The sequence below is a fragment of the Lynx rufus genome, unplaced genomic scaffold (assembly GCF_022079265.1).
Source record: "Lynx rufus isolate CCGP_SWC_20201006 ecotype Redwood Valley unplaced genomic scaffold, mLynRuf1.p SCAF_4, whole genome shotgun sequence".
NCBI lineage: Eukaryota > Metazoa > Chordata > Mammalia > Carnivora > Felidae > Lynx > Lynx rufus.
The window spans coordinates 7,654,950-7,678,503 of NW_025814856.1; the positions used below are offsets into that span (position 1 = coordinate 7,654,950).

At 54.5% G+C, this 23,554-nt stretch overlaps 1 protein-coding gene across 2 annotated transcripts; it reads right to left on the minus strand.

Moving 5' to 3' along the window:
- Window positions 1–138: 138 nt before the first annotated feature.
- Window positions 139–22,081, minus strand: KANK2 (KN motif and ankyrin repeat domains 2). 2 transcript variants are annotated; one of them, XM_047095843.1, is made up of 11 exons: window positions 22,045–22,081; window positions 20,401–21,612; window positions 10,331–10,494; window positions 10,126–10,247; window positions 8,684–8,923; window positions 8,088–8,175; window positions 7,305–7,524; window positions 6,773–6,915; window positions 4,427–4,627; window positions 4,259–4,348; window positions 139–2,286 (listed from the first exon to the last, which is right to left on the minus strand). In XM_047095843.1, the coding sequence occupies exons 1-11, from the start codon at window positions 22,079–22,081 to the stop codon at window positions 2,233–2,235; spliced, it is 2,571 nt and encodes an 856-aa protein (XP_046951799.1). In that variant the 3' UTR covers window positions 139–2,232. The 2 variants fall into 2 exon arrangements, with proteins under 2 accessions (XP_046951799.1, XP_046951800.1); XM_047095844.1 differs by having other exon boundaries at window positions 10,126–10,228; window positions 10,327–10,494.
- Between the last annotated feature and the right edge of the window lie 1,473 nt (window positions 22,082–23,554).

Here is a 23,554-nt window from a genome sequence, read left to right on the forward strand (position 1 = left end):
AGGAATCTACTCCTGAAATCATTGTTGCACTAGATGCTAACTAATTTGGATGTAAATTTAAAAAATAAGAAATAAAATTAAAAAAAAAAAACTTAAAGAGGAATACAGTGAAACAAAGACCAGACACTGATGCGTGGATATTATCATAAAGTAGCTTTATTAAATTCCTTTACCTTCTAAAAAACGATTATAAAAAGGAATACTTCATTTAAGTGTAATACTGTCTTTATGGACGTACCGTGGTCAGGAAGTGAAGTTAAAGGTCATGAATACACGTGACAGGAGAACAGGGGACAGAGGCGGGATGACCCTGTAGCCTAGCATACCAAGCCCAATGGGTAGGGGGAGAGGGAAGAAGGGAAAGCAGGGATAAATATGGACTCATCTGGGGAGCGGCGTCGATGAGCTGCTTCTAGGAGCTTCGCTTGACCATACCGCTGGCTCCGGGGCCAGACGCGCAGGTACACAACTTGTGTCCCGCTTCTCAAAGCTGCCCAAAGTTGTGGCCTTCTGTCAGACACCAGCAGTTGTCCCCAGTAGGCTTTGGTTTTGTTTTCTCTCCAGTGCACACGCGCACACGCACACACGCACACGCACACACGCACAATCTACGGTGTCCCCTTCAACCATCCAAACTCTTTTGTCTTAGGTACCTCCCTTCAGTCAAAATCAGAGCAAGCCAGACTCCATCAAGCCAAGAAGCCTACTTCTGTAGGCGAGAAGCCAGCGCTCTGCTTTACTGAATGACCACGAGCGAGCGCTCATGGGCCGAGCGGACAGAAGCGGACAAGAGAGGACAGGACACCTATCAGCCAAGGATCTTACTCCCTGTCATGAGGCACTTAACTTCTCAAGGCTCGGAACCCCCCCCCTTTTGTTGTTGTTGTTGTTGTTGTTGTTGTTCACAAAAGGAAGGAACTGGAAAGAAAACTATGTGGAGATTCTGAGGACAAAACAGGCCATGAAGGAAACTGCGTGTGTCTGGAGAGCCCTATTTCCAGCAGGCTCTGTTCCAGGCAGCTCCGGAAAGCCTATAGGTTGTTGGGGGAATAAAAAAAAAAAAAAAAAAAAAAAAAAAAAACCACACACACAAAAAAAAAAAACCCCAGCTGGCCCTTGTTTGGTTTTCGGCAAAGCCCTGTCTCTTTAAGTTTGCACTGGGAGCCCTCAGGGGGGCAGCCAACTTTTAATTGTGTGCACATGGAGTTTCTGGAGCTTGCCCTGTGTTCTGCCAGCAAGTACATGTCCTGTTTTGTCTTTTTTTTTTTCCCCTTTGCGGGGAGAAATTGTGGAGTCTGGGGAGGATGAGGACGGCCCGCTACCAGGGTTCTAAGCCCGGGGACTCAAACAGCTGCTCTGGGAACCGGATTCATTTCCTGAGTCCCCAGGTCTGAAGGATTTTCTAGGAAAATTAATATTTGCCAGAGCCTCCACGCGTGGAGGGGACGGATTTCTGGGTGATCTCTCGATGTCTCGGCTGTGGGGTCCTGAGCCGACCCGCCGCCCCCCCCCCCCCCACTTGACTGGGGGTGACGCAGGCAGTGGCAGCGAGACAGCAGAACAAAAAGGACTGAGCTCCCTGCCCTGGGGGACAAGGACAGAATGTGTTTTGCGAAGAGACCAGAAGACAGTTCCCCCCCCCAAGAAAGCTGTCTGGGGAGGGCAGGGCGGGGGGCAGGGGGTAGTGGACAAAACACTATTATATACCAGACAATTAAATGTGGGGCGTGCGAGGGGGGCGTTAAGCCACTCCGGACGTGACCCGTGCGTAACAACATTCAGGATTAAAATGAAACTATGCGATTCCAGTGACTTTCAGATCTGGCAACAAGTAATACGATTCCCGCCCCCCCCCCCCCAATGATTCAAAAATACAGTATTTTTCCCTTTCGCCCTCCTCCGTCCGTAATTGTCAGTTGATTGTTCTCAACGTTCTTCATAAACCCACGCCCCGGCCTCGGCCGCTGGCGCCAATTTATGTAAGAATTTAGCTCCGGTCTGCACCGCGGCTGCTTTGAACTGGTGTACCAGGAAAAACCCGCTATAAAGCTGGAGTCATGTTGCTGTTGGGGGCTCCTCCTGGGAAGCAGAAGAAAATCCCACTTGCCTTTGTGACTCGGGCCTTGGTGGGTATGGGGGTGGGGGGTGCCGGCGAGGGAGGAGGGAGGAGACGAGGGAGGAGGGATGGTTCGCTCTGGGGCTGGCCGGCCCCCCCCCGGGCCTCCCTCCCGGCTACTCTTCGGCAGAGGATGACGCAGGACTTTCGTCATCTGACATCGGGGCAAACTGAAACAAGAAGCAGAATTCCTTTTGTCTGGCATCGTTTCGGATGCCTACAAGGCGCCAACTTTGTCGGCTGGCCCTGTGGCTGAGGTGAGCGGACAAGGGGGGACTTGGTCCCTTGGCCTCAAGGAGGTGACGTTCAGAGAAGCACACGAATGCAGAGGAGGATTTTCATCACAGATAAGGGGCGGAGGGGAATGAAAGTAGAGAGCAGACTTGCAGGGCGCAGTGATGCGGAGCACTCCGGCACAGGAAACTGCAAATGCAAAGGCCCTGAGGCGGCAGCAGCGGCTACTGGCCAAGCAGACTGAGCAAAGAGGGAGAGGAAGGAGAGTGGGGCGTGGTGAGGGTAGTCACGCAGGGCTTGGTGGGCTTTGGGGATGACTTTGGCCTTTTCTCCAAGTAGGGTGACAGCCACAGAGGGCTGTACCCTCACTTGGGTAGTCATGGTGACCTCCGGCTGCTGTGGGGAGAACAGACTGGAGGTGGCAGTGAGGGCGGGAGCCGGGGCACCAGGGTAGAGCCAGTGGCAGTGGTCCAGATGGATGGTGGTGGATGACTGGGGCTTGTCCCCCGGGGGTCCCTGGGAGCAGGACCGCACATCACCCGACAGGACATCACCTGCTCCTATCATCCCCATCTTCCAGGTGAGGAAACTGAGGCCCAGAGCTCTTCCCCAGGTGACGCCCTGAGCGCCACAACGGAGTCCCAGGTGTCCTGACACCCTGGGGAATGAAGCTGGAAAAACCTAGAGCCTCAGGGAGAATCTGGAAGTCACGTGGGAGACAGATGGCCGTTTGGGGGATCACTGCGCTCAACGGCCACCGCGCCACCCTCGAACCGGGCCCCAGACACGCCTCAGGAAGGCCAAGTGTGAGGCAGGAGTGAGGAGGAGGGAGCGGTGAGTTTCCCGCCCAAGGTCTGGAGTCAGAGGGACTCCAGGGCCTCCACCCCTTCTGATCTGTGAGACCTTGGGCCAGGGATGTAACCATGCTAAGCCTCGGCTTCCCCACCTGAAAAATGGAAATAATAACTACTTTATGCAGCATAATCAGGCTATCGTGGAGGGTTCAAGAAATCACGCCTGAGAGGCATTCAGAGGACAGACCATCAGACTGGAGAGCTCGTCTCTTCCATCAGACACTCACGCTACACTAAGTATCAAAATTATCTTCCTGTTAGGCTTTCAGAAGAGTGTTTTGCTAACAGGCATGATTTCTTAAAAACCCTGGCTTGTGTGGTCAAATAAGGAAAATGCCAAGTTAGACACCAATTGGGTTTCTTTACAGTGAGACATCTCAAGGCCTTTGATACACTGACACGCTTCAAATAAAAACCAAAGTCCTCACCGTGGCCCACAAGGTCCTGCGTGATCTCTGGTGTCCCCTCCCTGCTCTCCCCGCCTCCCACTGGGGCCCTCGATGCTCCTCAAACACACCAGGCATGCTCCCGCCTCAGGGCCTTTGCACGGGCTGTTCCATCTGCCTGGACAGCCACACGACTCGCTCCTTCACTTCCTCAATAGCTCCCCATCTCTCCATGCCCCTCTAACCTTGTTTTAGATTTCTTTCCAGCAGTTACCATCACCTGGCTCTGATACGTCGTCTTGTGTATTGTGTATCTGACTACGACGCCTGCTCTGTGAGGGCAGAAACGGTTTCCTGTTTGGCTCAGGGCTATGACTGCCAGGGCCTAAAGCAGGATGTGTCATGCGATAGGTGCTCTGTAAGTATTTCTCGAATGAGTGAATGGGGATTAAGAGCATGCATTTGGCTCGAGACAGATCCAGGTTCGAATGCTGTTACTCGGTCTCCGCTGTCCACACCTCATTTCCTCATGGGGGCACCAGGGAGGTTCACCAAGCAGATGACTCTTAAGTCCTTGGCACGGGCCCCATACAGCGTCAGCCCTTTGTAACCGCTTGTGCCTTCCCAAAGCCCCCCACCGCCCACAGCGTCCGGGGGTTGGCACTCACCGAGCACTTGATGTTCATGCGGGAGTAGAGCATGGATGCAATTTCACTCTGCCCCGCGTCCAAGGCCACCATCAAAGCTGTGCTCCCGTCCTGTAAAGATCCACTGCTGTGATGAGGCCCTGAGCTGTGCTCCTGCCCTCCCTGGGGTGCCCCTGGGCGGGGACTCACGCGGTCAGTGAGCGAGATGTCGCAGCTGGGCACAGCCAGCAGGAGCCCCGTGATCTCCTTGTGGCCGTGCTCACAGGCGCACATCAGGGCCGTGGAACCGTCATCATCCTGGACATTGACGTCCGCTTCGCAGGCCAGCAGGGCTTTGACCACATCCACCCGCCCGTGGCTGACCGCCAGCATGAGGGCTGTCTGTCCCGCCTGGGTATGGCAAGGAACAGGCTTAAGGACCATGTCATCCCGGGCACCCTTGCTCTGGAACCTTCCATGGTTCCCGAGTACTGTGATGTTAACAGGATCTCTACTTGCTGGCCTCCTTCTAGATCTCAAACAATCCCTCCCACCACCGGGCCTTTGCACTGGCCGGTCCCCTCCTCCTCCTGCTGTCTCCTTCTCATCCCTCACATCTCAGCTTAAATGTTTCCTCTCCTGGGAGATGCTACTTGCCTACCCATCCCAAACCCCAACTAAAGCAGGTTCCTAGCTCCCGGGTGTAAATATATGTAAAAATTTATTGAGCTAAGATTTCTATGCTTTTCTGTATGTCAGCTAAGCCTCAGTAAAAATCAAATCAATGTTGGGGCACCTGGGTGGCTCAGTCAATTAAGCGCCCGACTCTGGCTCAGGTCGTCACCTCACGGTTTGTGAGTTCGAGCCCCGCGTTGGGCTCTGTGCTGACAGCTTGGAGCCTGGAGCCTGCTTCAGATTCTGTGTCTCCCTCTCTCTCTCTGCCCCTCCCCTGCTCGTGCTCTCTCTCTCTCTCTCAAAAACAAATAAACATTAAAAATTAAAATAAAAAAATCCATGTTCATTAGTGGATGAGTAGAGAAAGAAACTGTGGTATACCCATACTAAAGAATATTAGCCTTAGGAAGAAACGGAGTACTGATGTGCACTGCCCCGTGATGAACCTTGGAAATATTACGCTCAGTGAAAGGAGCCAGACGTTAAAGAACACATACTATGTGATTCTATTTATACAAAATATCCAGAATTGGTAAATCCGTAGAGATAGAAAGCAGACCGGTGGTTTCCAGGAGCAGGGGGAGGGAGATGGGAAGTGACAGCTCATGGCGCAGTGTTTCCTTTGGGGGATGATAAGAATGTTCTGGAAGTAGATAGAGGTGATGGTTGTACAACATTGCGAATGCACTAAATGCCACTGGATTGTGTACTTTAAAAGGGATAGTCTTTTTTTTAATGTTTATTTATTTTGGAGAGAGAGAGAGAAAGTGTGAGCAGGGGAGGGTCAGAGAGAGAGGGAGACACAGAATCTGAAGCAGGCTCCAGGCTCTGAGCCATCAGCACAGAGCCCGATGTGGGGCTCGAACTCACAAATCGTGAGATTGTGACCTGAGCCGAAGTCAGATGCTTAACTGACTGAGCCGCCCAGGTGCGCCCCCCTCTTTTTTTTGAAGTAAACTCTACCCCCAACGTAGGGCTCAAACTCACGACCCCAAGGTCAAGTCACATGCTCTGCCCACTGAGTCAGCCAGGCGCCCCTAAAAGGGATAACCTCGTGTGAATTCCACCTCAGGTAAAATAAGTAAACCACTGAAATTTTGTTTTTAAAGAAAAGCTAAATCAATAAAAAAGCAAGCAGGGTCTGCTGTCATTCTGCCCCACGACAGCGCCCTGTTCCTCTCCTTACTGTATTCAGCCTGTTGCAAATCCCTCCCTTTCTTGCTGTCCCCATGGAGTCCTGGCTACTCCCTCTGCCCAGACACCGGTCCTCACTCCAGTCACCTCCATGCTCTCCCGACTTCTGCTCCCCAACATGCAGCCGAAGGGACGTTTTAAATCAGAAAGCCGGCCATGCCACTGCTGTGGTTAAATGCCCCCGGTGGCTTTCTGCAGCCCCCGAGTCCAAATCCGCCCCAAGCCTCTGTGCTGCCTGGAACGCTCTCAGTTCCCAGAACTCCAGGCTGGCTAGGGGGCTTCAGGAGGGCGGGCTCTGTGCCTGCCTGTCCACCATTTGAGTCCCCGGCGCCCAGCAGCCGCCCAATGAATTACCAAGCAGGATGTGGGATGGTGTCGCTTTAAGAAAGGTGGAGGATCCCTCCCACACACCCTGCCCCGTCTCCGCCGCAAGGCCCTGTATCAGAGGCAGCCTGGCAGGCAGGTCATTAAGGACGGGGTTCTAGACCTAGATCTGGGTTCAAATCCCACCTCCTCTAGTCCGACCTTGAGGAAATGAGCGCTTCTCTGAGCCCCAGTGTCCTTGTCCTGTGGAGGGGGGACTCTCCCCCTGGGCACGGAATGAGACCAAGTCTGGGCTTGGTGCACAGCCAGGACTTAGTGAGCGGGAAGGGCCGCCTGGGTCTGCAGCACTGAGGGGTCTTATACCTGGCTGGCTTTGGCATTGACATCTCCGAGCCGGAAGAGCTGCAACACGGTCTCGAGGTCGTCCTGGGTCTTCAGAGTGGCCAGGGCAGTGAGCATGATGGGGCTGTAGCCAGCGCGGTTCTGCTTGTCCACCTGGCAGACGCCTGGTGGGGGGTGGGGGGGGGTTGGCAAGGAGGACATGAGCCATCAGACCCCACTGATCCCGGCCAGGCCTGCCTCAAAACTGGGGGCGGGTCCGTGAGAAACAGGCAACACCCCCCCCACCCCCCACAGTCCAGCTGTGCCCGGATTCCTCCCTTTTTCCAGGCCGAGAGCCCCATCCCACCCCACGGTCTCCCCCTCCACCGTGCCACCCCATTAGACGAGGGACTTCTAGGAGGGGGACTGTGTCTCCTCCATCAGACGGGCTGGGTGGTGTCTCCTCTACCAGACAGGGAAGACAGCGTCTCCCCCATCAGACCATGAGACCAGGGTAGCCGCCGGGGCCCCCCTTGCTTGCCCGGGGCCCCCTCGTCCTGCCCCATGGACTCACCGCTGTCCAGCAGCTGCCGCACCACGGGGAAGTTGGCGTGGGACACGGAGTAGTGTAGAGCGGTGTTGCCATTGCCGTCGGCGATGTTGACCACGTAGTCCAGCAGCCGCGCCGACATGGCCCGGAAGGTGACCAGGTGGCGCCGCACAAGCTCAGGGTGGGCGTCGCTGCGGCAGGCCAGACGCAGCCACTCCTGTAGCACCGTGGTGTAGGCCACTTTCTGGACACGGGGGGCGGGGAGGAGAGGGGTCTGAGGGCGGCGGCGGCCCGCTCCCCACCGCCCCCAGACGGAGTCCCAGGATGGGAGGGCACACGTGGACACCCGCACCCGGACCCAGAGCCTGAAGGACAAGTGGGGACAGCCCTCCCCAGGTGAGCCCCCTGGGCTAGAAAGCACACATCCCCAGCCGGGACAAGGACCCTAATGGGAAGTACGGACGCTCCAGTCCCAGATGTGCCCCCGAGGAGGGCGTGAGCGTCTCTATCCCGGGTACGTGGTCTTTAGAGGCAGGTACGGACACCCATAAAGAGAAATGCGGCAGCGCCTCCCTTCAAGCCCCCCAAAGAACAGGAACCAGAGGCCAGGAGTGCTAGCAGGGGACCGTCCTAGGCCCCTCCCCCGACCCTGGCCCCTCTTCAAGACCCATGACTCGAGTACCAACCCCCACAACCCCCCTAGCTCTCAACTTGGATTCTGGAGTCCCCTTGAAGCAGGTACCGGGAGACCATGCAGATGGGGAGAAGCTGGGGTGGGGGTGGAGGAGCCCCGGGACCCCATCGTACCAGCTCCCGCTCACTGAGGGCATTGGGGTTGTCCAGATACTTTTCCAGGGCCAGGCAGGCTGAGATGAGGTCGGGGCTTAGTTCCATCCTGCCAGGGACAGACAAGAGGGGAGTTTATCTTGGGAGCACTCACCTCAGCCTCCTAGGTGACCCCAGACATGGGGAGCACGCAGATCCCAAGAGGAAGTCGACAAACAGGCTAAAGTTTATTCCAAGTGGGCAGTGGTGGATAGAAAATCTTCTCCCCAGGGCAGATTTTTCCCCAGTGGGAGGACGGGGCGGGGGGGGGGGGGGGGAGAAAAAGACACAAACAGGACAGGCAGGTGGTACATCTGTCCCAAAGAGAGTGGGGTGCTTTAGGACAAACTTTGCCTGTCCCTTAAATTCTAACCCCCAACAGCCCAAATGGCCCCTATCAGGCCCTTTATCAAAGCCTGCAGACCTTCAGATGACCGGGAGAAAATGCTTGTTCACTAATTCAGACTAAGGTGTGCATGACCGATGGGAGGTTCCCTCAGAGGGCACGAATGGTGAAATCTGAGGCAGAGGTCACCCACCTTGCCCTGAGTCCCCCCTCCTCCCCCAAGAAAACTGACCGGATCTCCTCCTCTGCATTCGCTCCTGACACCCCCTCCTCCACCAGCACATGCTGAGGCTCCCGAGATGGCTGGCACTCCTCCTGGCTGGTCTTGGCCACCGCTGTCCCCGAGGGCCTGAGCTGGGGGGCTTCGGCCACACTTGGATCCCTCTCCTCTGGTCCCGCGGCCTCGTTCTCTGTGCTCTCGTTGTCTGAGAAGTTCTCTGCTGTGCTGGAGTCCTCAGAGGAGGACTCGTATCTGCGAAGGAAGGATGGGCGGAGTGGGGGAGACATCACAGGATGGAACAGGACGTGGCAGGGGAGGGGCACAGGGCTCTGACTACTGGACCACTCTGGGCCTTGGTTTCCCCATCTGTTAAATGGGAATAGTGGCAGTAACAACCTCCCGGGGTCGCAGGGATGTGCCCTACAGCACCTGACCTGGCACACAGTGGGCACTCAACAGACACTAGCTCTGACTGTGATCGTGCTTGGGGTGGGTCAGGGAGAAACACTGCTTGTCACCTTCTACTCCTCGATACCTTTTCCCCCTTTACCCCTTATGCAATGGCTTCAGACCCTCACCCCTGCAAACAGGACCCACTTGTGCTACTTGCTGCCTCTGGACAGAGTCTAAACTTTTGGGCCTGGCATTCGAGTCCCCAAATCATCCCTGTCTCTACCACGTCCTATGCGTCTTGCTTTTTTTTTTTTTAAGTTTAATTTGAAAGAGAGATAGAGAGCAAGCAGGGGAGGGGGCGAGAGAGAGGGAGACAGAATCCCAAGCAGGCTCTGTGCTGTCGGGTAGGGCCCAACGGGGGGGGGGGGGGGGGGCTCGAACTCATGAACCGTGAGATCGTGACCCGAGCCCAAGTCAAGAGTCGGATGCTTAGCAACGGAGCCACCCAGGCACCCCACCTCCTGCTTCTCAGGCAGTCACTGCTTCCTCCCACCTCTGAGCTTTTATCCAGGCTGTGCCCACCCGCAGGAGTGCCTCCCAGCCCCCACTCTTCACTTTGCTAGCACCCTCGGCCCGCCTTCAGTGACTTCCCCGGGGACATCGGACATTGCCGCCTCCCCCAACACTCCCATACCGCTCTAAGGGTCCCCACCCCCTATCAGGGCTCCAACCACACGGTGTGGGAACTGCCCGAGGCCCCAGTGGATTGGGAGCACCACTGGGGCAGGACGCCGAGTCCAGCACTGGAGTAGCGTGGAGTAGCGTGGAGTAGCGTGGAGCAGCGGTTACAGCACAGGCTCGGAAGCCTGGCCACCGGGCAGACACGCGGTCCCTGTGTGAGCTCCAGCAAGGCATTCGGCCTCCAGGGGCCTCAGGGTCCCCAGCCGTCTATCCACCGTGGCTAAAGGAGCCTAAGGGGCCTAGACCAGGGTGCGTTGTCCGACGAACAGGAAGGGAGGAGCTGAGGGAGGGCGGGGGTGTGGGGCGGGCGCTCCTCTCACCCGCCATTGACCCCCACAAACTGCAGGCTCCTCCGGTGGGCTGGGGGGTCCGCGGGCTCCTCTTTGCGCTTCATGATGGACCGCACGCCAGCCGGGGGCTCGCCTGGGGGGACGGGCGGTGCCTTAAGAATCTCCCGCAGCCAGACCCTGTGCCCTGGGGCCTCCAGTGCCCCGTCCCCAGCGACGGCCACCCTCACTCACCTGCGCCCCCCGCCTCCGCGGACCCGCACGAGGCTGCCTGCCTGGCGGGCTCCGAGTGGGCAGCTTCGCCAGCGAGCGCTCCACCTGCCTTCTTCTCAGGCTGTGCCAGGGACGTGGCCGCCACCCCTGGGGGAGACGAGGGTGACTCCGCAGGGGCCTGTGGGAGACCTGGAGGGGCAGGGAAAGAGGTGTCACTGAGGATAACAGGGGAATAACGGGGTCACACGCCCCGTGGGCTAATGCCAGTATTGCCTGGTCAAATCCTCCCAGTCCGGGAGATCCGGATCGTCAGAGATGAGGAAACTGAGGCACAGAGGGTTGCCTGAGGTCACCCAGGGAACGAGCGGCAGAATCTGACTCCGACACCGGCCTCTTGCCAGTGCTGGTAGCTGGTCAGGGACACAGAAGATGCTGTCACTCCGCAATCCTGGCTTGTGACACCCCCCCCCCCATCACACTGAGGGTTGTCTGGAAACAAGGTTTGGTCACAGCCAAGAGTCGCAGTCTTGGTAGGAACTCAAATCTCCCAGGAACAAGCTGTGTGACCTCAGGGAAGTCACTTAACCTCCCTGTGCCTCGGAAGAATGACATTTCCTCCACCATGGCGTCGTTGTGCAGACTGAAGACAGTAATTTGGGGGGAAGGGGCTTAGAACAACGCCTGTATAGTGCTCGAGGGTCATTTGTTAATCCAAGAGAATTGTAAACACTATTTCGATAAGATTTAAAAAAAACTTTAATGTTTATTTATCGTTGAGAGAGAGAATTAGTGGGGGAGGAGCAGAGAGAGAGGGAGACACAGAATCCGAAGCAGGCTCCAGGCTCCGAGCTGCCAGCACAGAGCCCAATGCAGGGCTCGAACCCACAAACCACGAGATCGTGACCTGAGACGAAGTCGGGTGCTTAACAGACTCAGCCACCCAGGCGCCCTTTAAGTGTTTCATTTATTATTTATTTTCGAGAAAGACCAAGAGGGTGCGAGCAGGGGAGGGACAGAGAGGGAGGGAGAATCTCAAGTAGGCTCTGCACGGTCAGCACAGAACCCGATGTGGGGCTCGGACTCAGGAAACGGGGATCATGGTCTGAGCTGAAACTAAGAGTCAGATGCTTAACTAAGCCACTGGGGCGCCCCAAGATTTATTATCATTTTAACGAAAGCAAGGCTGTGTTATGGATGTCACAGCTCCTTTCTTCTGACCTTTAAGCAGGAAACAGACACTTCGACCATCAGGAAAAAGAAACAATACAGGTCGTTAGAAAATAAAAATTAAAACCCCATCTGGACCGATTTTCAGTTCAGGAAGATTAAAATATTCTGGAAATGAGTGATGGAGACAGTTACATACCAGCGTGAGCGTGCTTAGGGCCACTGAACTGGACACTTTGCTTATTTATTTATTTAAATGCTTATTTATTTATTTTGAGAGGGAGGGAGGCAGAGAGAGAGAAAAGGAGCAGGGGAGGGGCAGAGAAAGAATCCCAAGCAGGCGATCTCATGACCATGAGATCACCACCTGAGCCAAAATCAAGAGTCTGACCCTTAACCGACTGAGCCACCCAGGTGCCCCTGAACTGGACACTTTAAAATGGGTAAGATGGTAAGTTTTATATTACACATATGTTATCACAATTAAAAAAAAAAAACAAAACCCACCCAGGTTGGCCAGAGGACAAAGGTGACTCTGTGGGCCCTCAGTCCCAAGGGTGCCCAACTGCCCATCTGGGGGTGGGGGTGGCAGGGAGATCCAGGCCTGGGTCACCAGCCTAGAGCCAAGCAGGAAGAAAAGTGCCACTTTGGGGGTGCGTGGGTGGCTCGGTTGAGTGCCCGACTCCTGATTTCCGCTCAGGTCACAATCCCAGGGTTGTGGGATCAAGCCCCGAGTTGGGCTCCTCACTGAGCATGGAGGCTGCTTGCTTGGGATTCTCTCTCTCTCTCTCTCTCTCTCTTCCTCTGCCCACTCCCCTGTGTGCACACGTGCGCGTGCTCTCTCTCTCAAATAAAAAAATAATTAAAATATTAAATTACATTAAATTTAAAAAGTTTTTAATTTTTTAAATGTTTTATTTATTTTTGAGAAAGAGAGAGAGAGACAGCATGAGCAGGGGAAGGGCAGAGACAGGGAGACACAGAATCCGAAGCAGGCCCCAGGCTCCGAGGTGACAGCACAGAGCCCGACATGGGGCTCGAACTCACAAGCCGTGAGATCATGACCTGAGCCAAAGTCGACGCTTAACCGACTGAGCTACCCAGGCACCCCTAAAAATTTTTTAACAAAGTGCCACGTTGAGCATCCCCATCTCACAACCGGCTCAGGTCCCCCCAGGCCAGGTGGCTTTCCTGTCACCACTTCCCCAGCTCATCCCCTTGCTACCACAGGTCATGGGCTCTACAGACCAATTACTTCTAATTCCCTTTAGCAGCTAAAATTTTTTTGGACAGTAACTACCTCCTCAAGTCCCTAACACTCCACTGGATTTAAGAACAGAGAGTAAAGGGGCGCCTGGGTGGCTCAGTCGGTTGGGCATCCGACTTCAGCTCAGGTCATGATCTCGCGGTCCGTGAGTTTGAGCCCCACGTCAGGCTCTGGGCTGATGGCTCAGAGCCTGGAGCCTGCTTCCGATTCTGTGTCTCCCTCTCTCTCTGCCCCTCCCCCATTCATGCTCTGTCTCTCTCTGTCTCAAAAATAAATAAACGTTAAAAAAAAATTAAAAAAAAAAAAAAACAGAGAGTAAATAGTCAGCACAAGCAACACGGAGACCCGATGAGACACTCGGCCACAAACGTGTCTGATGGCACCCCAACCCAGGGTGTGGCCAGGCCAGGCCGATTCCGGAGTCATGGCCTGAACCCCCGTGGGGAACCAAAGCGCACCTCTAGGTTTTTATGTGAATCTCCTGATTTCTTTTTTTAAGCTCTATCAACACATTCATATCAAACAAACAAACACACTACGTGGCGAAGCGGGATGGGTCAGGAGGCAGATGGGTCAGTTCCCAATGTCAATGTCTGCCCCAAACTCAGGACTCCTCGTTTAAATACCAGGGAGGGTCGAAAGATCAGGGGAAACAACTTTCTGCTCAGTGAAATGAGCCAGTCACCAGAGCACAGATATTGTATGATTCCATTGATGTGAGGTCCTTAGAGGAGTCACGTTCACAGAGACAGGAAGTAGATGGGGGGTGGGGGGGGCAGGAGCTGGGGGAGGGGGTGGGGAGTTAGCGTTCCACGGGGACAGAGTTTTAGTTTGGGAGGATGGAAAGGTTCTAGAGACGGGTGGCGGGGAGGGCTGCACAACAGTGTGAATGAGCTTAATGCCACTGAACTGGACGCTTAAAAATGGGTAAGATGGTAAGTTTCACGTTAAGTGCGTTTCACCACAACGTTTTTCAAAGTGTTAAAAAAAGAAAAAAAAAAAAAAAAAAAGGAAAAAGGAAATAGAGCAGCACCATAGCCCATCTTGCCCCAAGGAGAAAGCAGGTCCTGCTTCCAAAAGCTTGCCTGGCTCCTTCTCGCATGAGGAGTTCAAAGTCAGACGCTGCAGTGCTAACGTAACAATAACAATAATAAAACTGATCATATTTATTATTGTTCTTCCACTAAGGAAGGGGGCAAAATGATACCACAATGTATATGGAAGAACTGAAACCCATGACCAGCTAAGACAACTTTCCAAAAAGGGGCAAAGACGGGGAACCTGGCTGAGGAGAGAGTAATACATTCCAAATGGCCAAACAGCAGGCACTACTGAGGGAAGAAATGGGCCAACGGAGCAAAGGAGAGAAGGCGCTGGCTGCGGGAGCTGGGGTTAAGTAAAAGGGGTTTCCGCAAATTAGCGGGGAAGGTGGCCTCTGTGGTGTGATGCTGGGAAAAAAGCAGCTTACTCGACCCAAGAAAAATCAAGCTGGATCCCTACCTCACACCTTAACACATGAACTCTGAAGGATCAATGTAGCTACAGGGAGAAGATATAACAGAATACCGGAGGCCTCAGAAGGAGAAAGATTCCTTTAGAAATTCCTCAAAGCACGCAGGGCACCTGGGTGGCTCCGTCGGTTAAACATCCGACTTCAGCTCCGGCCGCGATCCCACGGTTCATGAGTTCGAGCCCTGCGTCGGGCTCTGTACTGACAGCTCAGCCTGCTTCAGTTTCTGTGTCTCCCTCTCTCTCTGCCTCTCCCCGGCTGGCACTGTTTCTCTCTCAAAAATAAACAGTAAACTTTAAAAAAACTTTTTTTAAAAATACAAAATATTAAAAAAAGAAAAATATGATGGGTTTAATCCCTCATGAAGATTTCTATCAGATTAAAAAAAAAACACCATCGTAGACAAAGTTAAATGACAGAAGAATACACACTGTGGAAAGATATTCATAATGCCAAAAATGACCAAGGGTCATCTTCTAGAACAAGAGTCAATAAACTTTTTCTATGAGGGGCCAGACAATAAATATTCTCAGTTCCGTGGGCCATAACGTCTCGATGGGAAAAGCGGCTCTGGACAGTATGTAAATGAATGGGTGTGGCTGTGCTCTGATAACGTTTGAATTTCATATAATTTTGCTCATGTCACTCTTCTTTTTATATTGTTCAACCATTTAAAAACATAAAAACCAGGGGCGCCTGGGTGGCTCAGTCGGTTAAGCATCCGACTCTTGATTTCGGCTCAGGTCGTGATCTCGAGGTTCGTGAGTTCAAGCCCCTCCCCGGGCTCTGTGCTGACAGTGCGGAGCCTGCTTGGAATTCTCTCTCCCCCCTCTCTCTGCCCTTCCCCCACTTGTGTGCATGCGTGCACGAGCACATGCTCTCTCTCTCTCTCTCAAAATAAATAAACATTAAAAATAAGTAAGTAAATAACAACATAAAAACCTTTCTTCGCTTGTGAGCCTATAAAAACAGGCAGCGGGCTGGATTTGGCCCAAAGGCCATAGTTTGCCAACCCCTATTCTGGAATATGCCAGGACCTTCTGAAAACTACCCAAGGAAAAGCGGACAAAGGCTACAAATAAGTGACTCACCAGAGGAATCTTATATTAAACATGTATGGTGATGCCCAATCTCACCAAAAATCAAGGAAATGCACATTAAAACAAGGAGATACCATTCTGCACCAGCGTCGATGTACAAAAATTAGAGAAAATTCCATCTGGGGAAGTGGGCACCTCAGATCCAAGCGTGGCTGGTGAGAATGGACAGGGAGAGCTTTTCCAGAAAGGATCAGACAAACCTTGGAGTGAAGTTGTGAATTCCCTGTGATTCAGCAACCCCAGGGGCCCACCGAGGGGGTATCGGGTAAGAAAAGTGTCACACACACCTTGGGCAGACGGCTGTCTGGTCATTCCAAGTGACAAACCAGGTTTATAAACATCAGGGGGGAGAGTTCAAAAATAGTGCACAGAGAGAAAAAAAAATAAGAAACAGCAAGATTTTTTCTTCTGAAATCACAATGCCATTTTAGGAAATTAAACATGCCCAGAGCATATTTTTCAAGGACACTGAAATGTCTAAATAAGCTTCTGGAAGGTGGATTGCAAGGAATGATATTTAATGGGCTGGGGTGTGTGTGTGTGTGAATGGCATAGGGCAGCAGTTGGCAAACTACAGACTGTGGGCACGATTTTTGCATTTTTAAATGGAAAAACAAAGAAGAATGCTATTTGGGACATGTGAAAATTACACGACACTGAATATCCTACGACCGTGCTTGTTCCTTTATATATTGTCCACGCTTACATGCTTACAAAGTCAGAACGGGGGCACTAAACTCATCAAAATGTATACATTTAAATATGCAAAATTTTTTTTTGTATATTAAGCGCATTTCAATAAAGCTTAAAAAAAAAAAAAAAAGAAAAGAGCAGAATTGAGTCATTGCAACAAAGATCATGTAGCCCATAGAGCCGAAGCTATTTATCTGCCCTCAGCACTGAGGGTGGAAGAAGGTGGAAAAAACATCAAGTAACACAAGAGAGCTGGCATGCACAGACCAGCGGAGATGGTCGCTGTGAGCTGAAAAATTACATTGACTCAGTTTGGGCCTCTTGAAGGCCACAAGACATTTTTAAAAATTTAAATCACTCACCCACCCAGTGTGGGAAGGGAGTGAGGCCACAGGGGAATAAAGCAATTTGGCCACAGACATCACGGTCCTCAAAAATGCTCTTCTGGAAACCTGTCCTGAGAAAACAGAAGACGAAAGGGATTTCCGCAAAAGGACATCTTTGTGGCATCAATGACAGTAGAGACTGATGGGGCTGTTAAATAAATACTGCATCCCAGGACTTTTTTTTTTGGAGAGAGAGAGAGCGAGAGAGAGAGAGACAGCGAGCAGGGGAGGGGCAGACACACACACACACACACACACACACACACACACACACACACACACACAGAAACCAAAGCAGGCTCCAGGCTCTGAGCTGTCAGCACAAAGCTGACACGGAGCTCGAACTCACAAACCATGAGATCATGACCTGAGCTGAAGTCGGATGAGCCACCCAGGTGCCCCAGGCCAGGAATTTTTCATAACAGGAAGCAATGCCCTGGGATAATGTTAAATCAAAGAAACCAAGGGCGGAGTTTAAAACCTGGCTTCCTGAACAGTGGGCAGCCACCCCGGGCCTCAGTTTTCCCCATCTGTAAAATGGGGATTAAAAACACCACCCACCTCATATGGGTGTGCTGGGGACATAGATGAATTAAAATATGAAGAATGTCAAAAAACACCCTGGCCCATAGGAAGGCTACCTAAAGGCTCTTAAAAATCAAAGAATGCAGGGCGCCTGGGTGGCTCAGTTGGTTGTGTCCAACTTCGGCTCAGGTCACGATCTCATGGTTCGTGGGTTCGAGCCCCGTGTCAGGCTCTGTGAAGATCCTGCTTGGGATTCTCTCTCTTGCCTTTCCCCTGCTCTTTCTCTCTCTCAAAAATCAAGCAAAAAGTAAAAAATAATAAAAATAAAATAATGCGAGACAACAAATTCTATCAGCTCCCTGTTGCCAGACCTAAAAAAAAAACACAAAAAAACCCATATTATCTCCTGCATGAAAAAATTCGGAAGAAAAGAAGCAGAAGTGATGACAACAGCTGGGTCTGGGCGGCGGTGGGTTTATGGGGGTTTTGTTTAGTGTGCCAGATTTTTCTGGACTTTCCCAACTTTCCACAAAGAATAAGAACTGCTGTCACAGGGGTAGGTTTCCAACAAACGCAAAGGAAATTTCAAGGCCTCGGAGACCCCACGCACACACATGCCCTCCTGCCCCTTCTCCCACCGATCTCTCTGGAAGGTGGGGGGATGGGACTTTGTGAGGTCTCCAGGCCTCTGCCTGCACCACCCACTCTTGCCAGCCTGGGGGGAAGGCAGCTTCTCACCCTCCCCGCCCTTCCGCCCCAGTGAGGGAATTCTAGACAGCAGGGAATTTGGGCTCCTCCCTACCTCCTCCCCCAGGGAGTCCTCCCAGACCTACCCATCGAGCTGGCGGACCTAAACACGTGGTCCAAACACTTGTCAAGTCCTGTACTATCTAATTGCATTTTTCATATTGCTCCTCCCCAGTCTACAAGTTCTACTGGGCCCCCCTCTGATGCTTAAGGACCTCTGGACCTCCCATCTCCATTCCAAGCCTCATCCTATTCCAGCTTGCTCAAGATCTCTTTAATGTTGTTGTTTTTTTAACATTCATTTATTTTTGAGAGAGAGGGAGACAGAGTGCAAGCAGGGGGCGGGGGGGCAGAGAGAGAGACACACACACAGAATCCCAAGCAGGCTCCAGGCTCCGAGCTGTCAGCACAGAGCCTGATGTGGGGCTCGAACTCATGAACCGTGGGTGAGATCATGACCTGAACCGAAGTCGGACGCTTCCCCGACTGAGCCACCCTGCCAGCCCCCAGCTTGTTCGATATCTTGATATCCTCAGGCCCCTCCTCGCCTCAGGACCTTAGCCCCTGCTGGGAACACTCTTCTTCCCACCCCGGTGCCACGCGGCTGATCCTTCTCGTTCACATCTTGGTTCGAAGGGCCAACAGCTAACCCTTGAGCACCTATGTACTTGGTGCCACACGGTGATAGGAACTCACACATATAAACCTCACACGGGTCTGGTGACACTGGGTTGTCAGGACCCCAGATTTGCACATGAGGCACAGACAGGTCAAATAACTTGCTCCAGGGCACAGAGCTAGGGGGCAGGGAAATCAGAATTGGAACCGAGATCACCACCCCATCTAACTGCTGCCTACCCCAGGCCCGTTTTATTTGCTTCTAACACGTATTCCCTGAAACGGTATTTCACTTTTTTATCACGGGGCTTCACTTGTTTATTGCTGGGGTTCTGTCTGTCTGGTTCACTGCTGCGTCCCCGGTGCCTGGAAGAGTCTGGCACAAAGCAAGCATTCAATAAAAGTCTGCTAGAGGAGAAGACGCTGAAATGAACCGGCACACTCCAGTTCTGCCCAAGCAAAGCAGAGACGGGGCTGGCTGCGGCAAGGAGTTAAGTGAGACACAAGGAAGGACTTTTGGGGGCAGCCGCCCGCATAGAGTGGGAACATCACTACGTCTGTGTGTCCTGCAGGCAAGAAGCCCCACGGCTGCCCAAGGTGGCACGTCTGGAATGGAGGTTGCCTCCCAGAAATCCCAAGGCTGAGCTGGGCAGGGCCTTTGGCTGGGGGCCAGAATCAAAGCGCTGGGTGTTTGTGATGGACGCAGAACAGAGAAGTGGTGTCCAGAGCTGGCCAGGAACAACATGGAAAAGCAAGAAAACACAGCTGGGTCCCCACCCTCCAGTTTGCGCCCTCGGGTCCCTCCACGGGGCTCTGACATTCGAGACTGGGTTGGGGACCTGAGCGGCACCTTCGAGCCCTGCTGTAGGTTCGGGCTGACCTTGGTTTAGGTCTTGGCTCAGCCACTGCCTAGCTGTGTGACACCGGGCAAGTACAGCTTTTTCCTGAGCCTCAGTTTCCCCGGCTATAAACAGAATTGGCCTGAAAATTATCAACAAGCGTTGATCGAGTGTTCACTGCGTGCATCAATTCACAAGAGTCCCTAGAGGTAGGGGACTAGCGTTATGTCACTTTACAGATAAGGAAGCTGAGGCCTCCAGAGGTGAAGTCCCTCACCCAGGGCTACATCGAGAAGTAGAATTTGAACCCAGGTTGCTTGGGATATTAAAGCCCACATTCCATGAATGAAACGCTTACCATAGCACCTGGCATCAGGCTAGTGTTTGATACAGAACAGCTGTCACGATTATGAATCATTCCGACAGCTTCCGCCAGAAGCCTAAGGGTGGCAGCGATGGGGCAGCTGCCATTTTGCACAACCCACATCCCCATTCCTGGCATGAGGACTCAGCACTTTCTCCAGGGGACATCCCTTTTGCTCCCTCAGAGGCCGCAGGACTTGGGTGGGGCTCCTCTACCCCCAGCATCTGGGGCTGGGCAGTGAAGGACACAGGGACTGACACAGCGATGGGCACACGACTGCCGCCAGTCCCTGAGGGGTACCCTTGGGATTTTTTATTAGCACTATTCAGACTGAGAGGTTCCCCTTCCACTGAGAGGAAAGGACAGATGCCTGGAGTCGTGGGGCCACCTGCACTCTGCTAAGAAAGAAGACCCCAAAGTGCACGGAAGAAGAGAGTCAGAGATTCTGGATGATATTTGAGCACCTAGATCCAGCTATGCCTGAAGCTGTCACTAAGTTACACAAACAGTACATTTCCTTTTCATTGCTTAAACTGGTCTGAAGTTGGTTTCTGCCCTTTACCGAATAAATTGGGAGGGCTTTTGGGCCCAGCAAACCAACGGCCTTGGGGACCCTCCCTCAAGTACCTCCTGCTGTCTGGATACTTACAACGTACTAGCCAGGAAAACACGCACTTAACAGATACCCAGTTTCTCTGCATGGTTCCCCACAGCACAGAGTCGGCAGCACAACTGTCCCGTTTTCTCCAGAGGACGAGACAGAGGCTCTGAGAGCCGGAGTGGTTGGTCTGATGGAAGGCCAGGGCCGGGGCTGGACCCCGGCCTTCACAGGAACAAAGAAGGCCTCTCCGCCATCCTCCCCCATCTACTGTGGCTCACCTGCTGGGTCACTGCAGCTGCGCTCCGTGATGCTGATCTTCTTCACCAGGTGAACGTTGCCGGCGGGCGCAGCAGATGTTGGGAACGCGGTCTCTACGAGCTCGTGGCTACGGAACACGGCAGGGCTCTCCACCCCTCCAGACGGTGCCAGGGACCGCAGCCCTGTTCCATAGGGCTCCAGACTCTGGGCCCGCTGTGCAGGGGTTCCGGCAGCCGTGCTGGCCACCACCTCCACCTCCCGCGGCCCCTCTACCACCCGGACAGTGTCCACTCGGATCGGGCTGTCTGGTGGTGGCCTGGCCTGGGGCTGGGGGTCCGCGTGCCGGGCCTGAGCCGCCTGCAACTCCTGCAGCGCTTTCTTGAGCTGGGTCTCCAGCACCGTGACCTTAGCGGCGAGGGCAGCCTCCCCGTCAGGCACACCCAAGTCCCGCTCTCGGACCCAGGTGCCCACGCTCCTGGTCTCGAGCGTCACTGGATCTTCGGGGGGCTCTGGGAGGTCCAGGCAGAGCTCGCTGCGGCCCCGGGCCCCCGTGGGATGGCCCAGGAATTTCTGGCTCTTGAGCTGCACCGTGAGCTGCCGTTTCTCCTCCTGCAGCACGGATAGCTTCACCTGGAGCACGGGGATCAGCTTCACCTGCTCCTCCAGCTGCCGCAGCTTCCGCAGGGCACCCGCCATCTGTTCCCGCACGTGGGCCAGGTGCCCGGCGCTAGGAGGCACGGGTGTGGACAGTCCCGAGCTCCGTGGCGTCGGGGGTGGCAGCCCCACGCCCACCAATGAGCTGGTGGAGCCTGCTGCGCTGGGGGTCAGGGAGCCCAGGCCGGTGGGCGCAGCTGCCTGGTCCTCCAGGCGGCGTCGGGCATCCAGCAGCGTGCGCTCCACGCGCGGGTTGAAGCCGGCGCGGGTCTCTAGGGCACCGTACTGCGGGTAGAAGCCGCGGCCGCAGTAGGAATAGGCCGAGTGGCGGCTGTCCCCGCTGGCATTAGAGCACAGAGACTCGGTGGAGGTCCACCAGGAGCCAGGACCTCGGGGCAGTGAGCTGAGGCGGGGCCGGCGCTGCACGGCCACGCGCCGAAGCGTGTGGCCTTTCTCGATGTCATCCACATACTTGAGAAAGTCCAGGTCGAGGCGGTAGCCATAGGGCGTCTCCACAGAGTACGGTGGGTCAGGCTCCCTGGCAGGGAAGGCGGGTGGGGAGGCTGGACCAGGGGTCCCTGGGGTGTGAAGAAAGGCCAGGGACTCTGAACACCGCTGTCCCCTCCTCAGGGGGGAGACTCATGTCCCCAGGAGAGTCCAGGTTTATTTGCCCTAGGGATAGGAGCCCACTGGGTGCTTAATAATGACTCCAGTCTCAGGGCAAGGCCCTGTCACTCTCTCCGAAACCTGCAGGGTAGGGCTGTGCCTACTCCCTCCACCCCCCCTCCCCCACAGGGACCCATCTCCCTACTCACACCAGCCCCCTTCCCTGAAAGTCTGTCCCCTCCCCATCAGACCCTCCAGGGTAGAGCCAAATGGTCCTTATTCAGGCCCTTGGGGCAGGGCTGTGTTTTACCCTCAACCACCCCACCCCCACCACCTCCTGCAAGGTTGGGCCTCATCATCTCCCAGACCCCAGGGCAGGGCCCTCTCTTCCTGAGCCCCCTGACCTGGGAAGGGAGCTGGCACGTGAAGGACTTGGGCCATCCTCTGGTCTGCAGAAGCTCCTCAAGAGTCACTTGGGGTCTGTGACTCAGACCACCTGCAGCTTGGGCTGAGGCTTACCTGGGAGGAGGGGTATTGGAGCTTGGAGTCAGGAGGAGTCTGCAGGGGGAGGGGGGGAGGGGGCCACCCCCCCTCCACAGCTGCCCCCCTCCCAACACTCCCTCTTCCCCAAGTCCGGGACCCTCTCCTAGGAACACACCCGGCCTGGCCGTGGAAAGGGGTGGGGGGCCCCCACGGCCTGCAACAAAGAAACCAAACCTCACAGCCTGCCTGCACATCTGTCCAGCCCCTGGACAGGCTCCAGCTGTTCCCACAGCCCCGCCTCCACAAGGCCCTGGGCCGGGGGGCCCCAAGCCCGACAGGCCCCACCCTTCCTGCACCCCTCCTCTCAGTCCAGGCCAGAAGCTGGCTACGGGGACAGATAGGGGCTGAGATGGGCAGGGGGTTGGGGGACAGGCTTCCTAAGTGCAGGAAAGCCCTCCTGCAAGAATCCAAGGACACAGAGACACAGGGGCAGAGGAGAGATGAAGCTGAGGGTAGGGGACCCCAAAGGAGAGCTGGGTCAGGCCAGCCAGGGTAGGGGGGCAGGGAAAGTTAGGGGGAGGCAGTGAGGAGCAAAGCCTTTCCTCTTTATGGAAACAATTTTCTCTAAAAATAAACAGTTTCGCTGCCGGGCTACACGAGAACTTCCTGCCCCCCCAGGATGCGTCCGGCTTAGGGGCGCAGCAGGGATAGAGGGCCGGGTGGTGTCCAGGGAAGTCATGGGGGTTGTGGGGGGGGGCGGGGAGGAAGTAAGACAGGGCGCCTGGAGGCTGCAAAAGGGAGGGACAATCAGAGCCTCTCACTAACTCCCCCTCAGCCCTGGAGGCCGGCCAGGGCCCTCCTGTCCCCAACACTCAGCCTGAGCTTGGCCAGTCCTTTCTGCCGTCTGACCTCCAGCCACCCCGCTCCAGAGGCCCCAGCCCATCCTACCACCAGGCAGGACCCTTTCTGGCCTGTGGGTGCCAGGGCGGTGGGTACCTGGGAGGATGGGCCAGGTGGGGCACTTGCCGGGCATGAAGGCGGGGCTGGGGCTCCGGGGCAGCCGGGCTTGTCCTTGTCTTACACCCTGCTCGTCCCTTGCTTAGTGTCTTGCTTAGTCTCTCCACGCTTCTCTGCCTCTCTCCACGTTCCGTCTCTCTGTGCCTCGCTCCACTTCTCTCTCCGTCTTTCTTCACGTCTTTGTCTTTCAACGCCTGGAACACAGTCACCAATTGTATGAAATCTGGGTTTTCACCTGCTTGGAGGCTCACCCCCTACGCACCTGGGAGGTGATCAAAACTCTTTTCTGGACACCTGAGACAGACTGGTGGCAGGAAGCAGGACTGGAATAGCCTGTGGGGGCCCCTGGAGGTGAAAAGCGGTGGGGCAAATAATAGTAATAACTGTAATAATCACCCCAGCAGCTCATTTGAT